Source organism: Anolis carolinensis, unplaced genomic scaffold (assembly GCF_035594765.1).
Source record: "Anolis carolinensis isolate JA03-04 unplaced genomic scaffold, rAnoCar3.1.pri scaffold_20, whole genome shotgun sequence".
Taxonomy (NCBI): domain Eukaryota; kingdom Metazoa; phylum Chordata; class Lepidosauria; order Squamata; family Dactyloidae; genus Anolis; species Anolis carolinensis.
Genome location: NW_026943830.1, coordinates 225,206 through 248,579, shown reverse-complemented (window position 1 = coordinate 248,579; position 23,374 = coordinate 225,206). Strand labels below are relative to the sequence as shown.

Here is a 23,374-nt window from a genome sequence, read left to right as displayed (position 1 = left end):
AAGGCAAAAGTATCTCCACACAACCCTTTTCCCAAAAGAGTCAGTGTGATCAACGCAAGACATTAACATAAAAGCACAAGCAGAATAACACAATCATAAAACATTAAGAGGTAATTAAATTTAAAACTGTCACGATGAACAGAAGCACTTGAATTGATGGACACAGATACCATCTCTTTGGGGATGGGTTTTCTTAAATGGAATGTTACAATGGGGAAGGCTTCTCAAAGATGTTGATATTTTTGCAGAAAAACACCCTTTCAACTGTTATGAACCAGGCATCAATATACTGACAATGGGAGTTTTCTTGGTGTATAGGTACAGTATTTTAGTGGAGCATGCACACCATAGCTGTTTAGACTGTGACACACAGCAACCCCAGCCAGAATAGCCAGGGATTAGGAATGTTGTGGTTTGGGCCAGAAACACCCATCTAGCAGCTTGGAACCTGACATACAGAACACTGTAAAAGTTTCTTCATCCAGTCAAGGTTCATATTTAGAGCTGGGTTTATTTAAGTAACTATTAATATACAACTTGGAACCAATTCTTTGGTAATTCCACCTAAGAACTTAAAGAAAATGACACAGATGTTAGACAAAAAAGCAGCCCCTTGTCAAAAGGAACTGCATAAAAGTTTATTAACTTTATGAATTTTAGTTTCCACAGAAGCAGAAAGTACAAATTCTAAATATACATGAACTCCCGTCATCATTTACATATGCAAAGATAGGATTAAAATGCACTTCCAACATTAAATAGATCCCTACACCTTCAGAAAAAATACTGCAGATTTCCTGGAACACTGAACTTTAAAATGAAATATGAAGTGCTTTAGTTCATATTAGAAATAAATAAGGAGGTTTAGTAATCAAGATTGGTAAGACACTTCCCTAATCCTAATGTTATTTTCTTGATTTGTCTAGTAAGTTACTTAAACCATCTGAAGTCTTACTAAAATGTAGAATAGTAGTGGACCATAGGCAGCTCTCCAGGTGTTGCTGAATTGCAACTCCCATCAGGGCTAGTGATATAGCCAATGGTGAGGGGAGTCCAACATCAGGTCACTGGTGTTCATCTATAATTTAGATAAAGTAAAAAAATGCCTATGGGAAATAAATTACACAAAAAGCATCAAGAGCATCTAATCTAAACTATGGGCAAACAAAACTGGCAAAAGGTTTTCCCAGCTTGGCAAATTGGAGGAACCAAGATAGAAGCATGTTCACAGCATGCGGGTTTCCTTTAACACAAAGATCACAAAGCGTTCATTCTTAAAAGCAAAAAAAGAATCAAACAATCTCCAAGCAAACCCTGGAAATTCAAGTCAACAATGTACCTTTCAAAGTGGCATACTTATACAATCAAACATAGTGTAAAGACTGACATCCATGAAATGCCCTGCTGAATATACTGGAATTACCTTTCATAACTGGGCTGTAACAGTGACAGTGAGGTTCCATTACAGACTGTGGCAGCTAGGGCTAATGGAGGGCTAATGCATCTGAATGGCCATAAGTTGCACACCCCAGCACTAAAAATATTCCCAGTTGTTATCCCTTTGAAAATAAGCCAGGAGGTATAACACCCCCAACATGAGAAGCAAGCTCAAAACGTCTCTCATTTCCACCTTTGGTGAGAAGTCTCTTTGAAGTTAGAAGTCTCAACATGGGAATTATTTCCTTCTTCATGTTCCAGCAGAACAAAATAATGAGATACATGCCCTTACCTCACTTGGAAGAGATGACAAGAAACTCAAGGCTGTCTCACTGAAAAGAGGATCAACTCGGGGGAAATAAAATTAGCCCTGGCTATCCAAGGCAGTGGCAAGAGTGTAGCAGGTATGTATGTGTTTGTATGGAGTGACAAAGAGAAACGAAGCAGACCCTCTTCAAAACCATCACACCACAGTCCATCTGTCGACAAAATACAGCTTTGGGAATCCTTCCAATTCTGGCAATTCTGGCAAGGGCTGCAGTAACCTTGTCTTTCTTCCCAAATGAAAACAAAATCCCACAGCAAACAGATTTCAGTTTATACAACAGGAGAACCCGAACCCAACCTGTTTTCATTGATGACATATGTTAAGGGGGTTATGCTGTTCCTCCCTTGAGCTGCGTCTTCTACTGTTGGAGGCCAAGGGCCGGCATGGGAAGCCGTGAAATTTGCACCACAGTCCACATAATGGTAGGTCTCCAAGGAGCTCTGGGTTATGTGTCCAATGTAGGAGATCTTCACTGAAGTCCTGAAGGCAGAAAGAAAGAGTACTACTTAGAGAACAAACACTGTATGCTGTCCTTAAATGAAAGACAATGTTCTGGATTTGGGGTACTTCTAGGTCAGTGGTTCTCAACCTGTGGGTCCCCAGGAGTTTTGACCTACAACTCCCAGAAATTCCAGCCAGTTTACCAGCTGTTAGAATTTCTGGAAGTTGAAGGCCAAAACATCTGCGGACTCACAGGTTGAGAACCACTGTTCTAGGTGAAACCTTTGCTTTGTGCAGTTGCCCTGCCTCATTTATCAGGCCTCTAAACAACACTGCCTTCAATTTGTAGCCTCTTGTGTGTTTTCTCTTCTTATCGGGGAGAAAACATTTAAGAAGAGAAGGATAAATAGTTGCACAATGTTGTTTGTCTAGGATCATCCTGAATTTTTATTCAAGCACCAGTGAGTGTGCCTAGCATACAGAGCCTCAATTTGTGAGAAATGCTCAAATGAAACCTGCCTGAAAATAACTTGAAAAAGTTCCTTTTGCAGAATCTGTAGGCACACTGGCTTAGGGATTCTAGTAGTTGTACTGAAAAATAACAACCTTCGCTGTAGTGTTGTCAATGATTGAAATTTGGCGGCTATACATTTTGGCAAGCATTTGCTAGTACACATGTATAGGACTAATGGATTATGACCTGTTAGTATCACAACCTATTGGGGATTATGATCTATTAGGATCATAACCTATTGGGTAGCAGAGTTTCACGAGTGTTCCTTTAGTTTATTGGGTAATGGATAATCACTGGGCATGTAAATATCTTGTTCTATTCCACACTCTCAGCAGACAAAGATTCAAGTAGACTTCTTTGAAACAACTCACAACTTCATGTATTTAAATATATAGGTACATTTTTGTCAGGTTAAACTTTAAAACATTTTACTTTGTATCTTTAACTTACAGTCTTTATCAGTCTCTTCAAAACTATATTGCTCTGTACAGCTCTCTTGTATAACAGTCTATTTCCAAGGAACTCAAGCCTCAATTGACTTCTAACTTCTAACATTGGCTTCTGTACCCTAACAGACTCAAGCTTCAACTGTCCTTCCTAACTCCCATCATTTTTGAACTGCATTCTAAACAGTTACTGAACATGATCTGCAGCCCCTCCCACTGCCTCAAGTACATAGAGCTAAGAAAACTGCAAACCAAAGACGACATACACTTCAGGAAATAAACCGACACATTATGAATAGGAAAAACATTAGACTGAGGCGGCTTGAGAAGGTGGCTAACTCCAACAACACATGAAGAAGGGTCCTGTGAAAAATGATCAAATATTTTTCTCTTCCAGGAGATCCCAAAGACAGAACCAGAGGGGGAAGTACAATAAGATTCAGCGACTGAACTTCAGGGCTTCAATGGCTTCATCTTCCCAGACCAACAGAATTCACATAAAAAGGTTTTAGAATTCACCCTTCTTGAATTCCAAAGTCTGAACTGTCTAGTAAATTTGGGGCTTATTTTAGCACTAGCATATATACCCAGCATTGCCCAGCTGTTGTTGGGACAGCTGCCTACCTACTTTTTTCCTTCTCCAACTCTGAGGCCCCTTCCACACAGCTGAATAAAATCCCACATTTTTTGCTTTGAACTGGAATATATGGCAGTGTGGATTCATATAATCCAGTTCAAAGCAGATATTGTGGGATTTTCTGCCTTGATGTTCTGAGTTACAGGGCTGTGTGGAAGATCCCTGAGAAAGCTTGCTTCACAATGTCTCCATGGCAAAACTCTAGTAATGATGGGCAGGTTCTTTCTTTCCTTCCTCTATTTCCCACATGCATCTTCTCCCCTTCTCTTTTCCTCCTTCCCTCCCTCCCTTTTCTTCATATACTTTTTTCCTCTTCTTCTTTCTATCCTTTTTCTTCTGTTTCTCTCTTCCCTCCTTTCCTTCATAGCTTCTATTTTCCCTTTCTCTTCCTTACCTTCTCTACCTTTTCCCCTTTCTTTTTTTCCTCTCTTCCCCTCATGTCATTTCCTAGTGACATCACAGAGGGCCACTTCACCTAACAACAGCCTTTGTAGTACAGATAGGAAAACATACATATATGGACTTATCTGTCAATCAATGTCAATGTTTACCTGCCTGCCTGTTTATAATATAATGCCTGTTGCTAGGTGAAGTGGCTCTTTGTGATGTCACTGGGAAAGAAAATATGTATGAGGGGAAGAGGGAAAAGAGCCACAAAAATAGCCTGTCCACTATTGCCAGAGTGTTGGCATGGAGACATTGTGAAGTAGGACCTCTCAAAACTGGAGAAGGGAGAAAGCAGGTGGGCAGAAATCCCAATAACACCTGGGCAGCACAGAGTATAAAGGTTACATAGTTATATAGATAAAAGTAAATATATTTTCTTCAAAAAGCTACTTCCTTCTGAGAGCCCCACCATTTTATCCACCCCATTATCCAATGGGGCCCCATGTGGAGGATTCGTACTGACATGAAACATCATTTGCGGGCTGCTCCCAAAACTATTCCCAGTCCACAGCAAAATGCATACCTCATGAAAATCACGATGTTGTGTACTCTGATCTTGGGTAGTGTACAAAAGAAGCTGGAAGAGACCAAGAAACAGAGGGGGTCAAGAAACTCTTAAGTACTCAAAACGAACACAATATGTTAATTGCACTAAAAAAACTGCCACCACCTATTATAGGGTTTTGCACAAGTTAATTGAACTTGGCTGACAAGATCCAGTTTATTTTCCTCTCCCGCCCAAGGCTTTTCCGCCAGTACCCAAGTCATCACATGCACGCTCAGTAATAACATGTTGCGAAAGGCCTGGCTGTGGTACAAATGTCTCTTCTCCACTGCAGCATGAAAAAAGTCAGAGCACCAGACCCAAAGAGGTCATCTGCACTCCACATACTCTTGGCTCTAGCCACAACCGCTGGTGAACTGTGGAATCTGGCATTTTTTGACCCAAGTAATGTAGACAATGAAGCCCAAAGGCACCCGGTTCTGCCTCATCTTGGAAGCAAAGCAGGGTCAACTATGATTAGTACTTGGCTGGGGGACCACCATGGAATACCAGGAGTTGTGGGCTATATTTGGGAGGAAGAAACAGGCAAAACCACCTCAAGTATTCCTTGCCTAGGACAATCCTATGAAAGTCATGGAACCGCCACACAGACTTATATATTAAATGAACATCTCACTGCAGCATACTGACTATGCTCCTGCTCGAACTGACATCTACAGACTTTACAGACTTCTAACTCAAACTGACTCAAGCCTCAACTGACTTCTAACTGACTTAACTGACCAACTGACTTCTGGTTCAAATGCATTCTATAATGGAGTCCCACTGTGAACATTCTAAGAGAAGAGTCATATGGTCTGCATTCCCTTCCACAACCTCTAACAACAAAGAGTTAAGGGGTTATACACACCAATATATACACACAACATAGTCAGCAAACTCATATATACATAACAAATAACTAGTATAGGAGGCTTGTAGAAGGTTGCTATTTCCAACAAGCCCTGGGTATAGTTGACCTTCAGATTCCAAAAATAACACCAGTCTCCCCCATCGGCTCTAGATTTTGAGATACAGGACATATGCCATCTACCAGTTGCCACTTACTTACCCATAGAAAACCATGATAACCATATCTAAGAAAGTTGAGCTGGTGAGGTCTATCCAGAGCAATTTTCTGAAGCAGAGCCCCAAATAACCCCAGAAAGAAGCCTAAAAACCAAGACCACCAAGATTTCTTTTTTGTTGGGCTGTGTGAATAGGCCCTAACACAATTTAGACAACAAATTGGTGCCAGAATAAAGCTTGAATTGTTGATTAGATCTACTGAAACCATTTGCAAGAAGGTGAGTCAATATCTAGGTCAATTCCACTAATTCAGCAGGCCTACTTTAGTTAAGGCTAAACAAGAGGATTCCAGCCTGTGTGCACTTCGACGTCAAAGCACGACTTGAAGCAACTATCCAAATGCAGAAGAGAACCTGTACAAAATGTTGTACCCCTTTATGTAAAATCTTGAACAGCAAAACATGAGCAGACCAGCCACATACATTCACCTACAAAGCATCAGTTCATCCACCCACTAGGATTTTTTCAACCCTGGGCAGGGAGCAAAACTGGAAGTTCTAAACAGCTGCCTCTAGTCTGGTGTGTCATAGGGAAAATCCACTTAGCTAAGAATAAGATACCTTTAACAGCAGCTGTGAAGGCCAGTATTAAACAAGCAATAAAAGCATAATAGTTTTGTTTCCACTGTCAAGAGAAAATATGGGATTTGACATAGTTGCCCTACTCCTGTGTGTGTCGTCCAGCTTCAGTTCCCCAATTGCTTTAGAGCACTGGTTCTTAAACTGTACATCCCAAATGGGGGCCCCTTAGCTCAATATTGGGGTCCCCAGCATTTGGCAACAGTAAAAGTTTTCTAAACATCACTTAATGACTGCTTTAGACATTTATGCAAATCTGTTGTGCAGTGTTTATGGTGGATTCTGCAGAAGATGCTCCAGCTGTACTTCATACAAAGGAAAATCAGACTGTTTAGCAAACCTTGCAAATGTTGATTTATCTAGAGCGATAAAAGTTACAATATGTCTCTGTCTGTTTGCACCACTAAGTCTGTTCCTAGGTATAGTGGCCCTCTATGATGTCACTGGAAAAGAATGGGACATGTGTAGGAGGGGGAGGGAGGAAGAGAAGAAGGCAGGCAGGCATGTCGAAGACAGCCATGTTGTCATGGAGGCATTGTGGGGTAAGCCCTCTCAGAGCTAGAGAAGGAAGAAGGGAGAGGAAAATAAAAGATAATAGGAGGGGGAAAAAATAATGAGAAAAGAAAGGGAGAGGGGAGAAAGGAAGGCAGGAAGTCAGGCAAAAGGGAGGGAAGGAGGGAGGGGAGAATATGCTGTACCAACACACTCTGAAGGATGTGAAAATGGGCTCCCCAAACCCTGATCTGCTGTCAGTAAATATCGCAGAGTGTGCATGTCGGATACGGGGAAGCTGAGGTGGGGAGGAAATTATTGTGGGGGGAATGCTTTCGTTGTTCATTCATGCCTCTCAGAAGCTTGATCTACAAATCAGAATTTAATTTAAAAGTTAATTCAACCAGAATGGTAATTTTAAAAACTCTTCTCAAAGAATTGTTTTCTCAAAATAACCAATTCAAAATGTATGTCTACTGGGCACTCACTTTGCTGCAAACATATTGCAAATAGGAGTCACAGAGATGTAATGGGATGGGATGATGCAAATACTGGAATGGCCAAGAGGGCGAAGCATATTTTGGTTTGGCTGGCAGAAGCATGCAAACGAAAATCTTTCAAGTTTGGCCAAAGTTAAGATGAGATAGGATTCTCCAATGTTTGAGACGCAATGTTTGATGGCTATATTTCTCAGAATCCATTGTCAAAACTGGTGCTCCAAATACGACTAGAGTATTGAGGACTAGGTTTTGAGGAAACCTATGTTGTCCTTCAGCAGAAAGAAGGCAGCAAATGACTTAAGATAGCCAGTAGGGAAAGAAATGGCCACATCAGGGTAAAATGTTGTGGAGCTTAGCTATGGTTCAAAAAAAATAAGTCCTTACTATACATAGGAAAAAGGTCCACCCATTTCAGCCTTCACTGTGAAATTCACCTAGAAAGACACAAATCGCAAGATGTAAGCAATATCCATTAAGTTATATTTCTTTAAAACAACATGATGTCTTTTCCTCTTCTCCACCCCACTCCGAGTTTATGAATTAAAAAGCTGTTTGTACCAGCTGGTCACTCAAAGGCTGGATGTCAGTGACATTGTTAATCTGCTGCGTCCCGACCACGGTATTCATGTATTGCACTTGACTGGCCAAGCTGGTCACGGCAACCGAGTAGAAATTGGAGTTTCTAATCCGGAGAGTAGCCTAAAAAACAAAGGGAGGGCAAACTATCACTGAAAGCAAGCATCTCCAACAGTCTTTCCCACTACATTAAGTATATACAGTTGGCTGTTACCGTGATAGCCAGGACGACGAGGGAGTTCTTTTCGTCAAACCAGACCGTTACCACCTTGATGCCATTGTCGTCCACAAGGACTGAATGTGGAAAGAGAAAGAAGACCACCAGCCCGGACACCAAAAGGCAGAGCAACACGGACACCATGACGTACAGTTTCCTGCAAAGGAGCAAACTAATTGTTCAGCCAATTTCTTTCCTACATTCAGCTTCTGTTCACAGATTCACATTTCCTAAAAAAGATGCCACCTTGACTTCCTAAAGGAACAGGAAGTCATCAAGGCTAATATGGCCTCCATACATTCAATAAATCCATGCATCACAGCATAGAGATCAGCATCTACCATTTGTAAAATATTCCCTTTCCCCAATACTCCATCAGAAATCATGGAAGTCCTAGACAGCCACTCTACAGCAGTGGTTCCCAACCTTTTTTTGACCAGGGGCCACTCTACAACATTAGTACCAAAAAGGTAACAAATCAGTTTTTGGTCAACTTTACATTTCCTTTGGTTATTTGGGGTGCGGATTCAGAAAACTACATTGGATAGACCACATCAGCTCTAGTTTCTGATACAGAACACATGCCAACCAGTAGTCACCATTTACTCACCCACAGAAATCCATATTTAATAATCTAGAGCCAATGCAGTTTTCTGAATCAGCACCTCAAATAATCCCAGGAACGGGCCTAAAAACGAAGACACCAAGGCGCCCCCCTTCTAGCCATGACATGGAAGGGAAGAGGGGGAGGAGGAGAAGCAGCAGTCAGGAGGCTTGTAATAATAATAATAATAATAATAATAATAATAATAATAATAATAATAATAACAACAATAACAACAACAACAACAATAGAACTTTATTTCTAGACCGCCCTCTCTTCCCAGAGGGACTCAGGGCGGTTAACATACATATAAGCGGCAAACACGAAATCCAGCATATCTATTTTGTTTGCTGTGTCATAATAAAATAATAATAATAATAATAATAATAATAATAATAATAATAATAATAGAACTTTATTTCTAGACCGCCCTCTATTCCCAGAGGGACTCAGGGCGGTTAACATACATATAAGCGGCAAACATTCAATGCCACAACTATTTCAGTTGATATCAAAAGTATAAAATGATGATAACATACTCATTATAATAAAAATTCAAAATTAGAAAAAAACAATAAATTTAAACATGACACTCAGTAAAAACATTATTGCACAGAGCAAGCATATACCTGGACCAAATTAAATGACTAGTTGCAGAAAATGTTCAATAATTGTTGTAGTTTCACTTAGACCATAGCTGCTATGGGTTGACAATTATGTTAATCCTCCTCCCCGCCGTACGCTAAAGTGCATAGATGTATCTTTAACTGTTTCTTGAAGGAGAGGAGGGTGGGGGCAATTTTTATTTCCAGAGGTAGGGGGCAATCATGGAGAAGCCCCCCTCCTCTCATTCTCACCAGCCGCACTTGTGACGGGGTGGGACCGAGAGCAGGGCCTCTTCCGCTGACTGAAGTGCCCAAGACAGTCTATACAGGGAGATGCTATTGACAAACAGCCTGGACCTGAGCCATTTAGGACTTTATAGGTGACTACCAGCACTTTGTATTTAGCTCGGAAATGGACCAGCAGCCAGTGGATCTGTCGCAACATGGGAGATGTTGTTGGGCCTTTTGTGGGTAGTCAGCCTCTCCCTTCCTGACATCCCTGACATAAGAGGGCTTTGTAAGACCAGTTGCTCTTATTGGCAATGGTGTAGTAACAGTGAGGCTGTGGACCATATTTTAGTTCTTGGGGACCACAGGTTGGGACCCATTCCTCTACAGCATTAAAAAACCTTCTAAGGAGCATTCTTCTTCTCTTTAGAGACACAGCCACTGACAGCATATATGCTCTTAATAAGATCAAAACATCAAACCTTCTTTCAACAATTGAATAAGATGTCCATGGCAATTAGTGGGTTCCCAGCTTTTATATAAGATTTCCCTATTCTGAAATGTTGAAATGCGTCTCTCAAGTTTTAGTTGGTATAAAGAAGCCAACTGATAACTTTTTTAAAGAGAGGAAACCATTTATATCACATATAAGGGAAATATCAAAACGCTGACTGGTTTTGAGAACTGAATAAAAATTAAGATAGGAAGGTATAACAAAGAAAAAGTCTAAAATGGTATCTTAGCAGGATTATAGCAATATTTTCATTATGTGTCTTTAAGGTGGAAAGTTTCATCATTTTGATTACTGTTTTCCAGTTGGGCGGGTAGGAAAAATCAGTATATAGCTATATAAGTCATATAGAGGGCAACTACTGTCTTTACAAATTGTATAACAATATATTTTGTATTGCTAAAACATTAATACATTTATAGATTTTTTTAAAATTTAGTAGACGACAGCCTGAAGCTAAAATATGCCATTATTCTCCAACTCATTTTTTTTTTTTGCCTTTTGATCCATCCAACACATGAATGTGGCTTTTGAAAACGCCTGCAAAAGTGCATTTAGTCCCCAGGTAGAAATTGGTTCCCCATCCTTCTTGTTGTTCATTAAATCTTGAGGGCTAATCTATCTGTCAGTCTCAACAGATACCATAAAGATTCCTTTTTGTTTAAAGGTCTTTCCATATGTAAAGCTTAACTTCATCAGTTGTATTTAAAACACTAAAGTTAAACCTTGCCTCTCTCTTCTGCACTGATGGTGAGCAAACTGAAGAGAAAAGCTCAAAGGCTACTTAACTCTCATGTGTGAGGATTTCCTCCAAATATAAGGTCTAATGAAAACAATTAAACTTATTTGCCAGTACTTAGGGAATATGTTTTACTGGAAATGCTGGGATTCAGTCAGTAGTATCTAAATGTTCGGCTGCTTGGTTGCCCCTCTCATAAAACCAGGGAACATTTCATGTTACAATATCATGATCTCTCACTCATGCCATCCATACAATTAGAAAGGAGTCAGACATTTTGCAGTTTGGAAAGATGCAGTTTGGAGATAGTTTGCTGGGCAAATCATTTTTCAAGTACAGTCAGTCCTCTGCTTTCACTGGGGTCAATGACACTTGACCCCCATGAAACTGAAAACTGCAAGTAAAGAAATTCTTTTTTTAAAACCAATAAGAATATCTCCCTAAGAGTTTTTAGATCTTTCAGCACAATTCTACGATTAACCTTTTCTGGAAGCTGACCATAAAACCACACTGAAGGACCTAGATATTACTAGAAAGAACAAACTGATTGAATCAGCAAATATGGAAGGCCAACCATAATCTGATTTCTACTTACGTCCTCTGAGGTTTTAATCTCTGGTCATGGTATGGTATCACAGCCACTATTTCATTAACTTGGTCTAAAATGAAACACAAATACAATAACATAATTACACATTCTCCATGTTATTATTGTGGACTGAAACGCTCTGGCTCCGATTCACAACAGCAACATGTTCTCACTAGAATGAGAAAGTGTCCCAATGCAACTTGCTTAATGCACTTCCAGGTGGAATCTGGCTGGGTGCCATGAGGATCTAGTCCAGACCTACCCTTCCTAAGAAAATGCACTTAGTATGAAACAAATTGTGCCACCACGCCACCAAGAACACATTCAATTCCATCTTATTTTGGAAGTTAATCAGGATCAAGCCTGATTAGTAGATGGATGGGAGACCCAAGGACAGCTAGGAAATAAACTGGCTTCCAATGCTGGACACTTCCCGCCAGTCACAGTCCTGGACTAGATGGGCCAGCACTATGTTCCTATGTTTTCAAAAGCAGGGAGGATGCAAACATCCTTTGCAGTACCCTGATATCCAGGGGACAAAAGCATTGGAGAACCAAGAAAAAACAAGCAGTGGAGCAGGATTTTGTGGGTTCTGCTACAGCAGTCTCCTTTGAAGCCATCTTCTAGGCCATTGCTTCTTAAATGTGTTCCACTCACAAACCCTTTCCACCCAATACATTTTTTTCGTGATCCCTTTTTACCCAATACATTTTTACGCAACCCCAGGTAATTGAGCATATAACATAAATGTTATAAATTAAGTATTTATGGATAACAAAACAGAATTTGCCAAACTTGCTAAACAAGCAAATTTTTCTTTTTATGAAGGACAGCTGAAGCATATTCTGCAGAGTCCACTGTAAACACTGTTCATATTCTATTGCATACCCTATAGTTTTAATGTTAGCTGCTTTGGGCCTCTGTTTACAGAAATGAAGCAGGATATAAAAAGAAAAGAAGAATACCAATAATAACAACACTGCACATTGTTGCAAATGTCTAGATGGCATTCAAAAATCTTTTATTGTTGCCAATTTTTTCATGACCTCAACATTGAGCTAAAGGGACCCCATTCGTAATTGGGACCCACAGTTTAAGAAACAGAGTTCTAGGCCGTTGGGAGTGGCAGGGACGTGTTACCACCCTGCTGGGGATTGCTCCAAGGCAAGGGACTAGTTTAATATCCCCAACTCCAGATCAGAGCAGTAAAAGCAACACCATATGATCAAGTGGAAAGCTACTCCCAAGTCCATCAACTAATCTGACCAAGATGGACTTCTGCATAGGAATAATTGAGTCCTTTTGGGGAGACAAGGTAAAAAGGTAAAAGTTTTCCCCTGACATTAAGTCTAGTTGTGTCCAGTTTTGTGGGTTGGTGCTTATCTCCATTTCTAAGCCGAAGAGTCAGCGTTGTCTGTAGACACCTCCAAGGTCATGTGGCCAGCATGACTGCATGGAGCGCTGTTACCTTCCAGCAGAAGCAGTACCTATTGATCTACTCACATTTGCATGTTTTTGAACTGCTAGGTTTGCAGAAGGTGAGGCTAACAGCAGGAGCTCATTCCGCTCCCTGGATTCGAACCACCAACCTTTCAGTCAGCAAGTTCAGCAGCTCAGTGGAGATAGGGCCATCTATAAATAAAGCTTTATTATATTATTATTAATTAATTAATTACTGCACCTCTGAGAGGGGTGTGTGTGTTTATGCATAGCAGTCATGAGAAAAGGTAGCCCTGAAGGTGGGATAGAGGTCTTACATAAAGATGGGAAGGCCTGGGGGAAAAAATGAAAAAATTGGGGGTTAAAAATGCTGTATTTTCCCAATTTTTCTGGGGTTTTTTCTTTGCCCCCCACCATTTTTCCAGGCCTTCCCATATCTTACAGGCACCCAGTGAATTCATGTCCTTGTGAAGATCTGCAGTGAAGTCTTCATCCTGTTACTCCAATTCTATAACCAATTCACCATACCATCTCTTTGTACTGTACAACAATGTTTTTCCGTGTTTAATCCTTCCATTGTTTAGGATCTTAGCTCCCAGATATCGCATGACCAATCCTCAGGAATTCTGGGAGATGAAGTCCTAAACACACAGCAGACCTAGTTTGAGAATCACTGCCAGAGGGGACTTGTCCTCTCCTACAAACAAAAGAAAGGTCAATTACACTAGAAAGGGATTTACCTGTTGGGATGCAGCCAGTGCCTTGGCAGGAAGGACAGGTGATGCTGTCTTGGCCAGTGAATTCCACATAGGGGAACCTGGCAATGTCTTCCTCCCGGTCCTTATGTTCCAGCAAGTCTTCGTCCTCCTCTTTTGGCTCCCTGGAGCAAGAGAGGTTTGTGCCCGCAGAATGTGAAGACCCCATTGGGACTGCAGGTGGGAAGAACCCCACAGATCCTGGAATGAAGGATGGAGCCAGAGTATTTTAAAAACTTGACCGCAAATCTTATCCCCACTCACACTCCAAAAAGAGACTCTATCACATGGGCCACATCTCTGCAGTCAAATAATTCTGCACCATGCAATAACAATAATTAAAGAATTATGGGACCTGGACAAAACAGGCAGACCTGCACAATGCCCTCACTTCACCTTTGTTCTGTCAGGGGCTGCGGTGGCGGAATGGGTTAAACCCTTGTGCCAGTTTAACTGCTGACCTGAAGACTGCCAGTTTAAATCCGCTGTTTGTCAGCTCTAGCTTCCCATGCTGTTAAATTAGAGAAGCCTCCCAGCAGGATGGTAACACATCCAAGCATCCCCTGGGCAACATCTCTGTAGACAACCAATTCTTTAACACCAGAAGCGACTTGCAGTATGTTCTCAAGTTGCTTCTGACACAATAAAAAAAAAACTTCATTCCAACTTGACAAGTTATGCAAGTAGGATTTGAACATTGTATCTCTTATTGCTACCAACCAAAATTGAAGAGAGCCGGTATAGTATTTTGAGTGCTGGACTATAACTCTGGAAAATTGGGTTCAAGACCTAGAACAGCCATGGAAACTCACTGGGTGCCTTGGGTGAGTCACACGCTCTCAGTCTCAAAGGGAGACAGAAGCAAACACCGTCTTAATAAATCTGGTAAAGAACATTCCATGATAGGTTTTGCCATAAAATCACCATAAATCAGAAATGCCTTGAAGACACACTACAACAAGAGTTCAAGACCCAAGGAGACAAGCACAAGAAAATGAAGAATGGCAATAATCTAACTATAGAACCCAATTCAACTTCCAGTGCTTTAGCTGAGCCCTCAACACATCACAATATACATATACATCAGCACTCTGGGCAGGAAGAATGTTCCCTTGATATAGGTTTAGGCATCTGACCAATCTGGATTGGGATGCATTCCCTTTTGAAAATAATGAGCATTTAAAGGGGCTGCATGCCATAGATTTTATGTTGAAAAGTCCTCCCCGTCCCCATTCTCCACTTTCCTCATCAGGGCTCCTTGAGGGAAAACTTAAGTTCTTTCTACATTACCATATAAAATCCAGATTATGTGATGTGGATTGGATTACATGGCAGTGTAGACTCACATAATCCAGTTCCAAGGAGATCATGTGGGTTATCTGTTTTGATAATCTGGATTAATTGGCAGTGTAGACAGAACTACAGTGGGCACTGGATGTGTAACTGACCTCCTTTCCCCAAAGACAGATGTAGACAGCTGATGACAAAAGATTTCAGGTTCTGGAGTATTTTTGATTTCCAGATAAGGTTATCTGATACTCCAGATAAGGTGCTGGAGTATATCTGATTTCCAGATAAGGGACAGCCAAGCTTTTATTACGGGTAGTCCCACATGAGATAATCCCATGAAGGCCAGCCTTTCAGAAGTGAATCAAAACTGGTGCATGATGCAGCAGCCACACTGGAGCTGAGTATGGAGAAGTAATTCTTTTACACCACAACTTTCAGTATTGTCAAAACTTGGACCACATGAGTTGAGGAAGTATGGCAGCTGTGATCTAAAAAATATTAATATTTATATACTGTAGTATGGGCCATTGTTAAAGAAGCACTGGGTCTTAGTTTTCCCTGTTTTCTCAGTCCAAAGAGCATATCTTCTCCTTTATAAACTTTAGTTCCTGAAGGTATCCAGAGAAGCACTCGTACAGGTTCAGAACCGGCCCGAAGCCTGTTTATATCCACTCCTGGAGTGCATTAGAGCATGTTGCATGGAATTTCCTGCCAGCTGATGACAGCTATGTACTGACTTCACATTAGTTTGAACTTCTGCTTCAACGAGGATGATGAAAACCTTCTATTACTGAAAGACCACCCATGGTTTTACTGGCACAAATGTTTTGTATTTAAACATCTTTTCTCATTTTGATTTAATTTTTAACACCCAGGAGTGTCCTTAAGATGGAGCAACTTTATTTGCCATTTTAATAAACTAAACATATCTATCAAACTGTGGCCGTAATCGGTAAAGGTCTCTCTTTATGAGCTCTTTTCCAAATTAAGATTCTCACATGCTCCACTCAGCAAAGACAGCTCCCTGAACTGTCATCCTGACGCTCAAAATGTATTCATGAAACACAACTGTGAAACACCCATCCTAAAGAGGTCAGTTTGTTTAATGCTGAAATGTGGTTTTCCCGAAAAAGCATTCCGGCTGAATTAATATATTGTTTACAATTCCTCTGTTGAACTGCAAAGTTTCATTTGTTTTGTTGACTGCGTGATCCTGTTTATCAAGGACATTGCCAGGTTGAGAGCTAAGCCTGCTTATGGAAATCCCTCTGCTAGAGCTATTGAGAATCGAGCATACTTTTTTTCGTATGTTTATATCAAGGCCTTGCTCTTCAACATGGCAAAATGCTTCCCACAATCTGGTGCCTTCCTAGACTAAAGAGAGTCCTGGAAAATTAGGCATTCTCTCCTATCTGAGTACAGCAATGCTAGGTTTGTGCCATCTAGGAAATGGAAATTTCTACAGACATTTCATACATCGTGAGAGAGCAAAAACTGTTGTCTTACAAAGTATTTCAATCCTCTCGAGAGAGTAAATATTGCATTGGGGCATTTTCAACATCCCACAGCTTCCTGTTTTTCCAGTGGGATAATTTTTTTTCTTGGGGGTCCAGTTTATATAACTACAGAACCTACAGAACCTATTTTGTTTGTAACATGGAGACTGCCTGTATTAATCAAATCTGTGAATAATCAAATCAGAAAAAGTGACACCTTCAAATGTGGAGGGCCAAACTTTTTTAAAAAACTAGATTGTAGAGGTGTACCTCTAGTCGTTCCTGTATGCAACTATAATTGCCGCTATATAGTATGCGCTATGCTTACTGACATCACTGGGGCTCTTCTATTGTCATAGCAACCTTGTAACATCATAAGGACCTGCACATTGTGACATCACAAGGGAGTGGGTTATCCCTAGGCCTTAGGGCTGGAATATTCAGCTCTAAAAAGTCAGGATGATGGTTTGATGGCACTATGTAACAAGAATTTTGTTCCTGGGTTATAAATGTCATTTCCTGATAGATTCTATCATAAAAACATGAAGAAGAAGAAATAAACTGCATAAAGTTTGTTCTTGCGGGACATCCCACAGCAAGTTTTGCTATAGTTTTTCAATGAATATCTCATAGGGTCTCAACCAATTCAACATAGGGTTGCTTTGAGTTTTCCGGACTGTATGGCCATGTTCCAGAAGCATTCTCTCCTGACATTTCGCCCGCATCTGTGGCAGGCATCCTCAGAGGTTGTGAGGTCTGTTGGAAACTAGGCAAGTGGGGTTTATGTATCTGTAGAAGGTCCAGGGTGAGAGAAAGAACTTTTGTCTGTTTGAGTCAAATGTAAATGTTTCAATTGGCTACCTTGGTTAGCAATAAATAGCCTTTTACCTTCAAAGTCTGGCTGCTTACTGCCTGGGGGAGTCCTTTGTTGGGAGGTGTTAGCTGGCTCTGATTGATTCATGTCTGGGATTTCTCTGTTTTCTGAGTGGTGTTCTTTATTTACTGTCCTGATTTTAGAAGCACAATTAAAGCCCTAGCAGACCATGCACAAAGAAAATGTGAACCCCACCTCCTCCAAGGTGAACTGAACCACCTAAACTGGGTTCTACAGGCCAATGGATACAACACCACAGACATCAGAAGAACAGGAAGGACAAGAACAAGCCATGAGAAGAAAGACAAAGACCCACCCAGAGGAAGAGTGTCCTTATCATACATCCCATACATCAAGGGAACCACTGACTGCATAGGCAAACTGATGAAGAAACACAACCTACAAACTATCTACAGACCCACTAAGGAAATCCAACAAATGCTACGTTCAGCAAAGGACAAGAGGGATCCTCTCATCTCTGCAGGAGTCTACCGTATACCATGCAGCTGTGGACAAGTCTACATAGAGACTACCAAATGCTGAGATGCCCAAACACGAATCAAGGAACATGAAAGGCACTGCAGACTAACTCAACAAGAGAAGTCAGCCATAGCAGAGCACTTGATGAACCAACATGGACACAGCATATTATCTGAGAACACAAATGCTGGACCACATTTCTGTGTTCTCAAATAATATTCCTCCATCAACAGAAAGGAGGAAACCATGAAAATGAACAAAATCTGGCTAACAGTACTAAAAAAAAAATCTAAAATCAAGACAGTAGATAAACAACACACTGAAAACAGAGGAATTCCAGAAAGAAATTATCAGGGACGGTTAACACCTCCCAGCAAAAGATTCCCCCAGGCAGGAAGCAGCCAAACTTTGAAGGCTGGCTAACTGTAACATTCACACTTGCCTCAGATAGACAAAGAGTTATTTCTCCCACCCTGGATATTATTCCACAGATATAAAAAAAATCTCACTTGACTAGTTTCCAACAGACCTCACAACCTTTGTGGATGCCTGCTACATATGCGAGCAAAACATCAGGAGAGAATGCTTCTGGAGCATGGCCATACAGCCCAGAAAACTCACAGCAACCCACATTTCCTTATAGTTTTTCAATGAATATCTCAACCAATATAGTTTGTGGCAGCCACAAAAATGAAGTTTCTAGAGCAGTGGTTCTTAATCTGTGTGTCCCCAGATGTTTTGGCCTTCAACTACCAGAAATCCTAACTGCTGATAAACTGGCTGGGATTTCTGAAAGTTGTAGGCCAAAACACCTGGGGACCCACAGGTTGAGAAATACCGTTCTAGAGTATAATAATTACTTTCAAAGTAACCACATAATTAAACAAGAAATAATACTTTCCAACCAGGAACAGAAAAAAAATCAAATTTGTTACATAGTGTAATTGGATTCTGGAGACCAGGGTTTGGATCCATGCTCAGCCATAGAAACCCAATGGGTGACCTTGGGCAAGTCTCAGCCTGAACAACAACAACAACAACAACAACAACATAATTCTGACCTGACAACTCAGTCCCCATTATAGTTCCAGTAATTTCCCCTTAAAACATCCTGTGGGAATTCATACACCCTGAATTGTAATGTTTAGAAAGTCAAAGGGATCCAAAGTTATGATTAGCTGCTTCAGAAGACAAACTTGGGCATCGGCCCAAACTATAAACAACTGGACAAGACAGTACTTACTTGGTTATACATAAAGAGGAGCTTCCATTCTTCTGCAAAGAGACCAAAGAAGAAAGTAACATATAGGAAATAAGCAAAAAATGGATAAAAATAACTTTAAATACAACGCGAGTTACATAATATGCATTTTAGCCAAGACAGGCTTCCTATAGGGCTGGAGGAACTGGAAAAGGTAAGCCAGGATGCTTACCCTTATTCAACCTTAAACCTCAATGTTGGGAGTTCAAGGTTGCATCTACACTGTGGAATCAATGCAGTTTGATGCCATTTTAATTAATGCTATGGAATCCTAGGAGCTGTCCTTTGACCAAGTCTTTCTTAAGCCTTCTCTGGCAAAGAGTGCACATTCTAGGATCCCATAGCACTGAGCCCTGACATGTTAAAGTGGTATCGAAGTTTCTTGACCCTCCTCACCTCGCACAGCCACCCGCTGACGCTGCTGCAGCGCTAATTGCGCTTAAACCGGCGCTTCATTCAGGCTCCTGGCCATCCCTACGTCACAGAGCGTGCCGCCACAATAAGGGGGCGGGGTCACCATGCAGCCACGCCTCCTCGCTAGCAGAGATCAAGATCAAGACTCCTAATCTCTGGGCTCGTCCTAAATGGGAGAGCTGCTTTACAGTGCGCATGCGTCACAAGAGGCAGGGCGCTGGCGAAAGGCAGATCACGAGTGAGCCCTATCAGATGACATTATTGCAGAGTTATGCGTCCTCGTTAGCTGCCATGGCAACGCCCAGTGGAACTCTGGGGTTTGTAGTTTAGGAGTTCCCTGTTTGAGGGCTCTAAGTAGGCCGCAGAGGATGTTATCCAAATACAGGCGTTACAAAATCCTGAAAGCTTCTGGTCCTCAGCATTTCAACGAAGGGATTCTGGAACCGTATTTTGTTTCTAGGCCTGATCCACACTTCCATGCAATCCAGTTTCTGGATCCAAATTATCTATTTTGAATTGGGGCCTCTTCTGCACTGCCGAATAAAATCCCACATTTTCTGCTTTTAACTGGAATATTTTTTTTTTTAAAAAACTGGAATATATGGGGAGCCTCCGATGGCCTAGGGGATAAAAGCCTTGTGACTTGAAGGTTGGGTTGCTGACCTGAAGGCTGCCAGGTTCGAATCCCACCCGGGGAGAGCGCGGATGAGCTCCCTCTATCAGCTCCAGCTCCATGCAGGGACATGAGAGAAGCCTCCCACAAGGATGGTAAAACATCAAAAACATCCGGGCGTCCCCTGGGCAACATCCTTGCAGACAGCCAGTTCTCTCCAGAAGCAACTCAGGTTGGTCCTGACACGAAAAAAACAAAAAAAACAAAATTGGAATATATGGCAGTGTGGACTCAGGGCCCTTCCACACAGTCATATAACCCAGAATATCAAGACAGGAAATCCCACAATATCTACTTTGAACTGGATTATCTGAGTCCACATTGCCATATATTCCAGTTCAAAACAGAAAATGGGATTTTATTCAGCTGTGTGGAAGGGGCCCCAGATAACCCAGCTCAAAGCAGATATTGTGGGATTTTCTGCCTTAATGTTCTGGGATATAGGGCTGTGTGGAAGGGTCCTGGGGCCCCTTTTACACTGACCTACAATCTAGATTGCCAATGCTGAAAATTCATATTATCTACTTTGAACTGGATTATATGAGTCTACACTGCCATATCAACCAGTTCAAAGCAGATAATCTGGATTTTATTTGGCAGTGTTGAAGGGACTTGGAACATAGGGCAGTGAAGACTGAGATGATCCAGTTCAAAGAAGATAATCTGGATTCGGAAACTGGATTATATGGCAGTGTAGATCCAGTCTATGGGTCTGTTATTTTCAGGGAGAATGCCACTTCAGAGCAGGTAAGAAGCCCATCTTTTTGACTCCTCAGAAATAGATATTCACCCGTGCGTATACAGTCTGTATTTTTACAATTTAGAAAGAGGTAGTTGGACTGATTATTATCCTTATTTAAATCATAAACCAGGATTGTCCAAACAAAAGTGAATTGTGAAAAAGAATTCAAGTATGTATTCTGGACTAGGCGTAGCCCCGCTGCATACCATATGCTCTCACTATTTGTGGTCCAGAACAGTTAGGAATGTGGTCCAACACAAAGTCGTGGCTTCAGTTTTATGGCCATGTGCAGCCAAAGACCATTCTTCTTCTTCTTCCTATATGGCCCAAGCAGGGCCGTAGCCAGAAAAAAATTTCGGGAGGGGTTTTGAAAATTTCCGGGGGGGGGGGGGGGTTGAACCCCTAGCACACACCCCTCCCCGCTACAAACCTGTCAATATCTGCTTGAGATAGTGCCTGGAGGGACTCTTAATGTTTTGCATCTCATAGACTTAGCATGGGGATTTGGTTAACCAGTTAAAATTCATGAGTAAACCAGATTTTTTTTATAACCTGAAAAATTTGGGGGGGGGGGGGGTTGAACCCCTAGCACACACCCCTCTCCGCTACAAACCTGTCAATATCTGCTTGAGATAGTGCCTGGAGGGACTCTTAATGTTTTGCGTCTCATAGACTTAGCATGGGAATTTGGTTAACCAGTTAAAATTCATGAGTAAACCAGATTTAACCTGAAAAATTTGGGGGAGAGGGGGTTGAACCCCTAAAACCACCCCCTCGCTACAGGCCTGGGCCCAAGGAAGCTAAAAGATTGAACACCCCTGCTGTAATCCATACTGCCCGTTGGCTGAGTGGTGGCCAATTATCTCTTTCCTCCTCAATTTTCATTCATTCATAACTTTATTTCCAAGAACCTTTGGAATCCCAAATAGGGTTGTTGAACTGAGTTGAATTTCAAAAGTAAGTTGAAGGTTACCCTGAGACATGTGTTGCTGCCATTCAGAGAAAGAAAAGTGAAATATTCCACAATGAACACTTTTGGATGAAAGCTAATACTTAACTTTCATCAAATGTAAGCTCACCAAGAAATACCACATGCTCTGGGCTATATTTTAGGGAAAGGCAATGGGAAGCCACCTCTTGAATTGCATCTGCACTGTGGAATTAATGCAGTTTGACATCATTGAGCATGCCATGGAATTACAGGAGTTGTAGTTTGGTAGGTGTTTAGCCTTCTCTTCCAAGAAATTTAGCTGCTTCACCAAACTACAATTCCCATAATTCCATAGCATTTAGCTACGTCAGTTAAAGTGGTGTCAAACTGCATCCATCTCACAGTGCAGACACATCCTAAGAAATCCCATTGAAATTCATAGGATGCTGTGCATTTCTGTTGGCCTCAAAAGGTTTCACTTTTGTGGGTTTTGTATTTTGTTGTAAATGCTACAAACTGACTTGAACTTGCATAAAACATAAGCAACAATTTAGGACCACTCCATACACCTATATAATCCAGAATATCAAGGCAGAAAATTCCACAATATCTGCTTTGAATTGGGTTATCTGAGTCCACGCCGCCATATAATCCTGTTGAATGTGGATTTTATACAGCTGTGTGGAAGAGGCCCAGGACATTCTTTTTCCAACATCTTGTTTTCTTTATGGATAGACTGAGAAACTCAGCAAACAAAACTACACAGATTGCTGTTTGTCTTGGGAGGGAGACATCTCTCAAAATCTACAGTTAAGCAATACTTGTACTTCAAAGTCCCTATAAGGCTGGTTGACACACACAAAAACCAAAGTTAAAGTGATAAACAAGCAAGTAAGCCTTGGAAGGCGCCCAGGCTTTTCTTTAAATCCAAGTATTTTAAAACAGCTATTATAAGGATTTGTAAGGTCATGATCCTTCCAATACTAAGCACTTTTAAAGTTTTGATCATGTCAGTAAGGGAGCCTTTGATCAACCAAGGCCCCATGTCAGTGCACTTGGGGCAAGTTGTAGTCAGTTGTTGCTAATTATTTAAAAGGTAAATTACCAAATATTTCTCCCATCTTGTAAAGCTACAATTCCCAGGATTTCAAAGCATTGAGCCATGGCAGTTAAAGTGGTGTCTAAAGTCTGCCTCTGCTTTATCCTTTTGCACTCACAGAGCTCAGGCTGGTGGCCAATAGAGGAAGAAGACACCTTTTGTTGCAGTTTTCATAGACTGTCACTGGATGGCACCAGATGCCAGCAGAAAGTTGAGCTTTTAAGGTTTTCTTTGACCCCACTTGATAGAAATGTGTGCTAAAACATAAGCTTAGGGCCTTTCCACACAGCCATATAACCCAGAACATCAAGGCGGATAATCCACAATATTTGCTTTGAGCTGGGTTACCTGAATCCATATTGCCATATAATCCATTTCAATCCGGATTTTATACAGC

General features: G+C 41.2%; 2 protein-coding genes across 4 annotated transcripts in view; one reads left to right on the top strand and one right to left on the bottom strand.

The window, feature by feature from the left end:
- Nucleotides 1–593: 593 nt before the first annotated feature.
- Nucleotides 594–19,734, bottom strand: tmem106c (transmembrane protein 106C). 2 transcript variants are annotated; one of them, XM_003216630.4, is made up of 9 exons: nucleotides 19,515–19,734; nucleotides 19,101–19,132; nucleotides 13,703–13,918; nucleotides 11,529–11,592; nucleotides 8,244–8,403; nucleotides 8,012–8,152; nucleotides 7,838–7,887; nucleotides 4,774–4,827; nucleotides 594–2,245 (listed from the first exon to the last, which is right to left on the bottom strand). In XM_003216630.4, the coding sequence occupies exons 3-9, from the start codon at nucleotides 13,884–13,886 to the stop codon at nucleotides 2,035–2,037; spliced, it is 864 nt and encodes a 287-aa protein (XP_003216678.1). In that variant the 5' UTR covers nucleotides 13,887–13,918; nucleotides 19,101–19,132; nucleotides 19,515–19,734; the 3' UTR covers nucleotides 594–2,034. The 2 variants fall into 2 exon arrangements, with proteins under 2 accessions (XP_003216678.1, XP_003216679.1); XM_003216631.4 differs by lacking the exon at nucleotides 19,101–19,132.
- A 77-nt stretch (nucleotides 19,735–19,811) lies between these two features.
- vdr (vitamin D receptor) overlaps nucleotides 19,812–23,374 on the top strand; it is a 211,944-nt gene continuing 208,381 nt past the window's right edge. Inside the window, exon 1 of one of the 2 annotated variants that reach the window (XM_062966421.1) lies at nucleotides 19,812–20,377. The gene's annotated coding sequence lies outside the window, so the exon portion shown is untranslated. Of the gene's footprint in view, nucleotides 20,378–20,678; nucleotides 20,953–23,374 lie in introns of those variants that run through there. The other variant, XM_062966422.1, reaches the window with a different exon arrangement.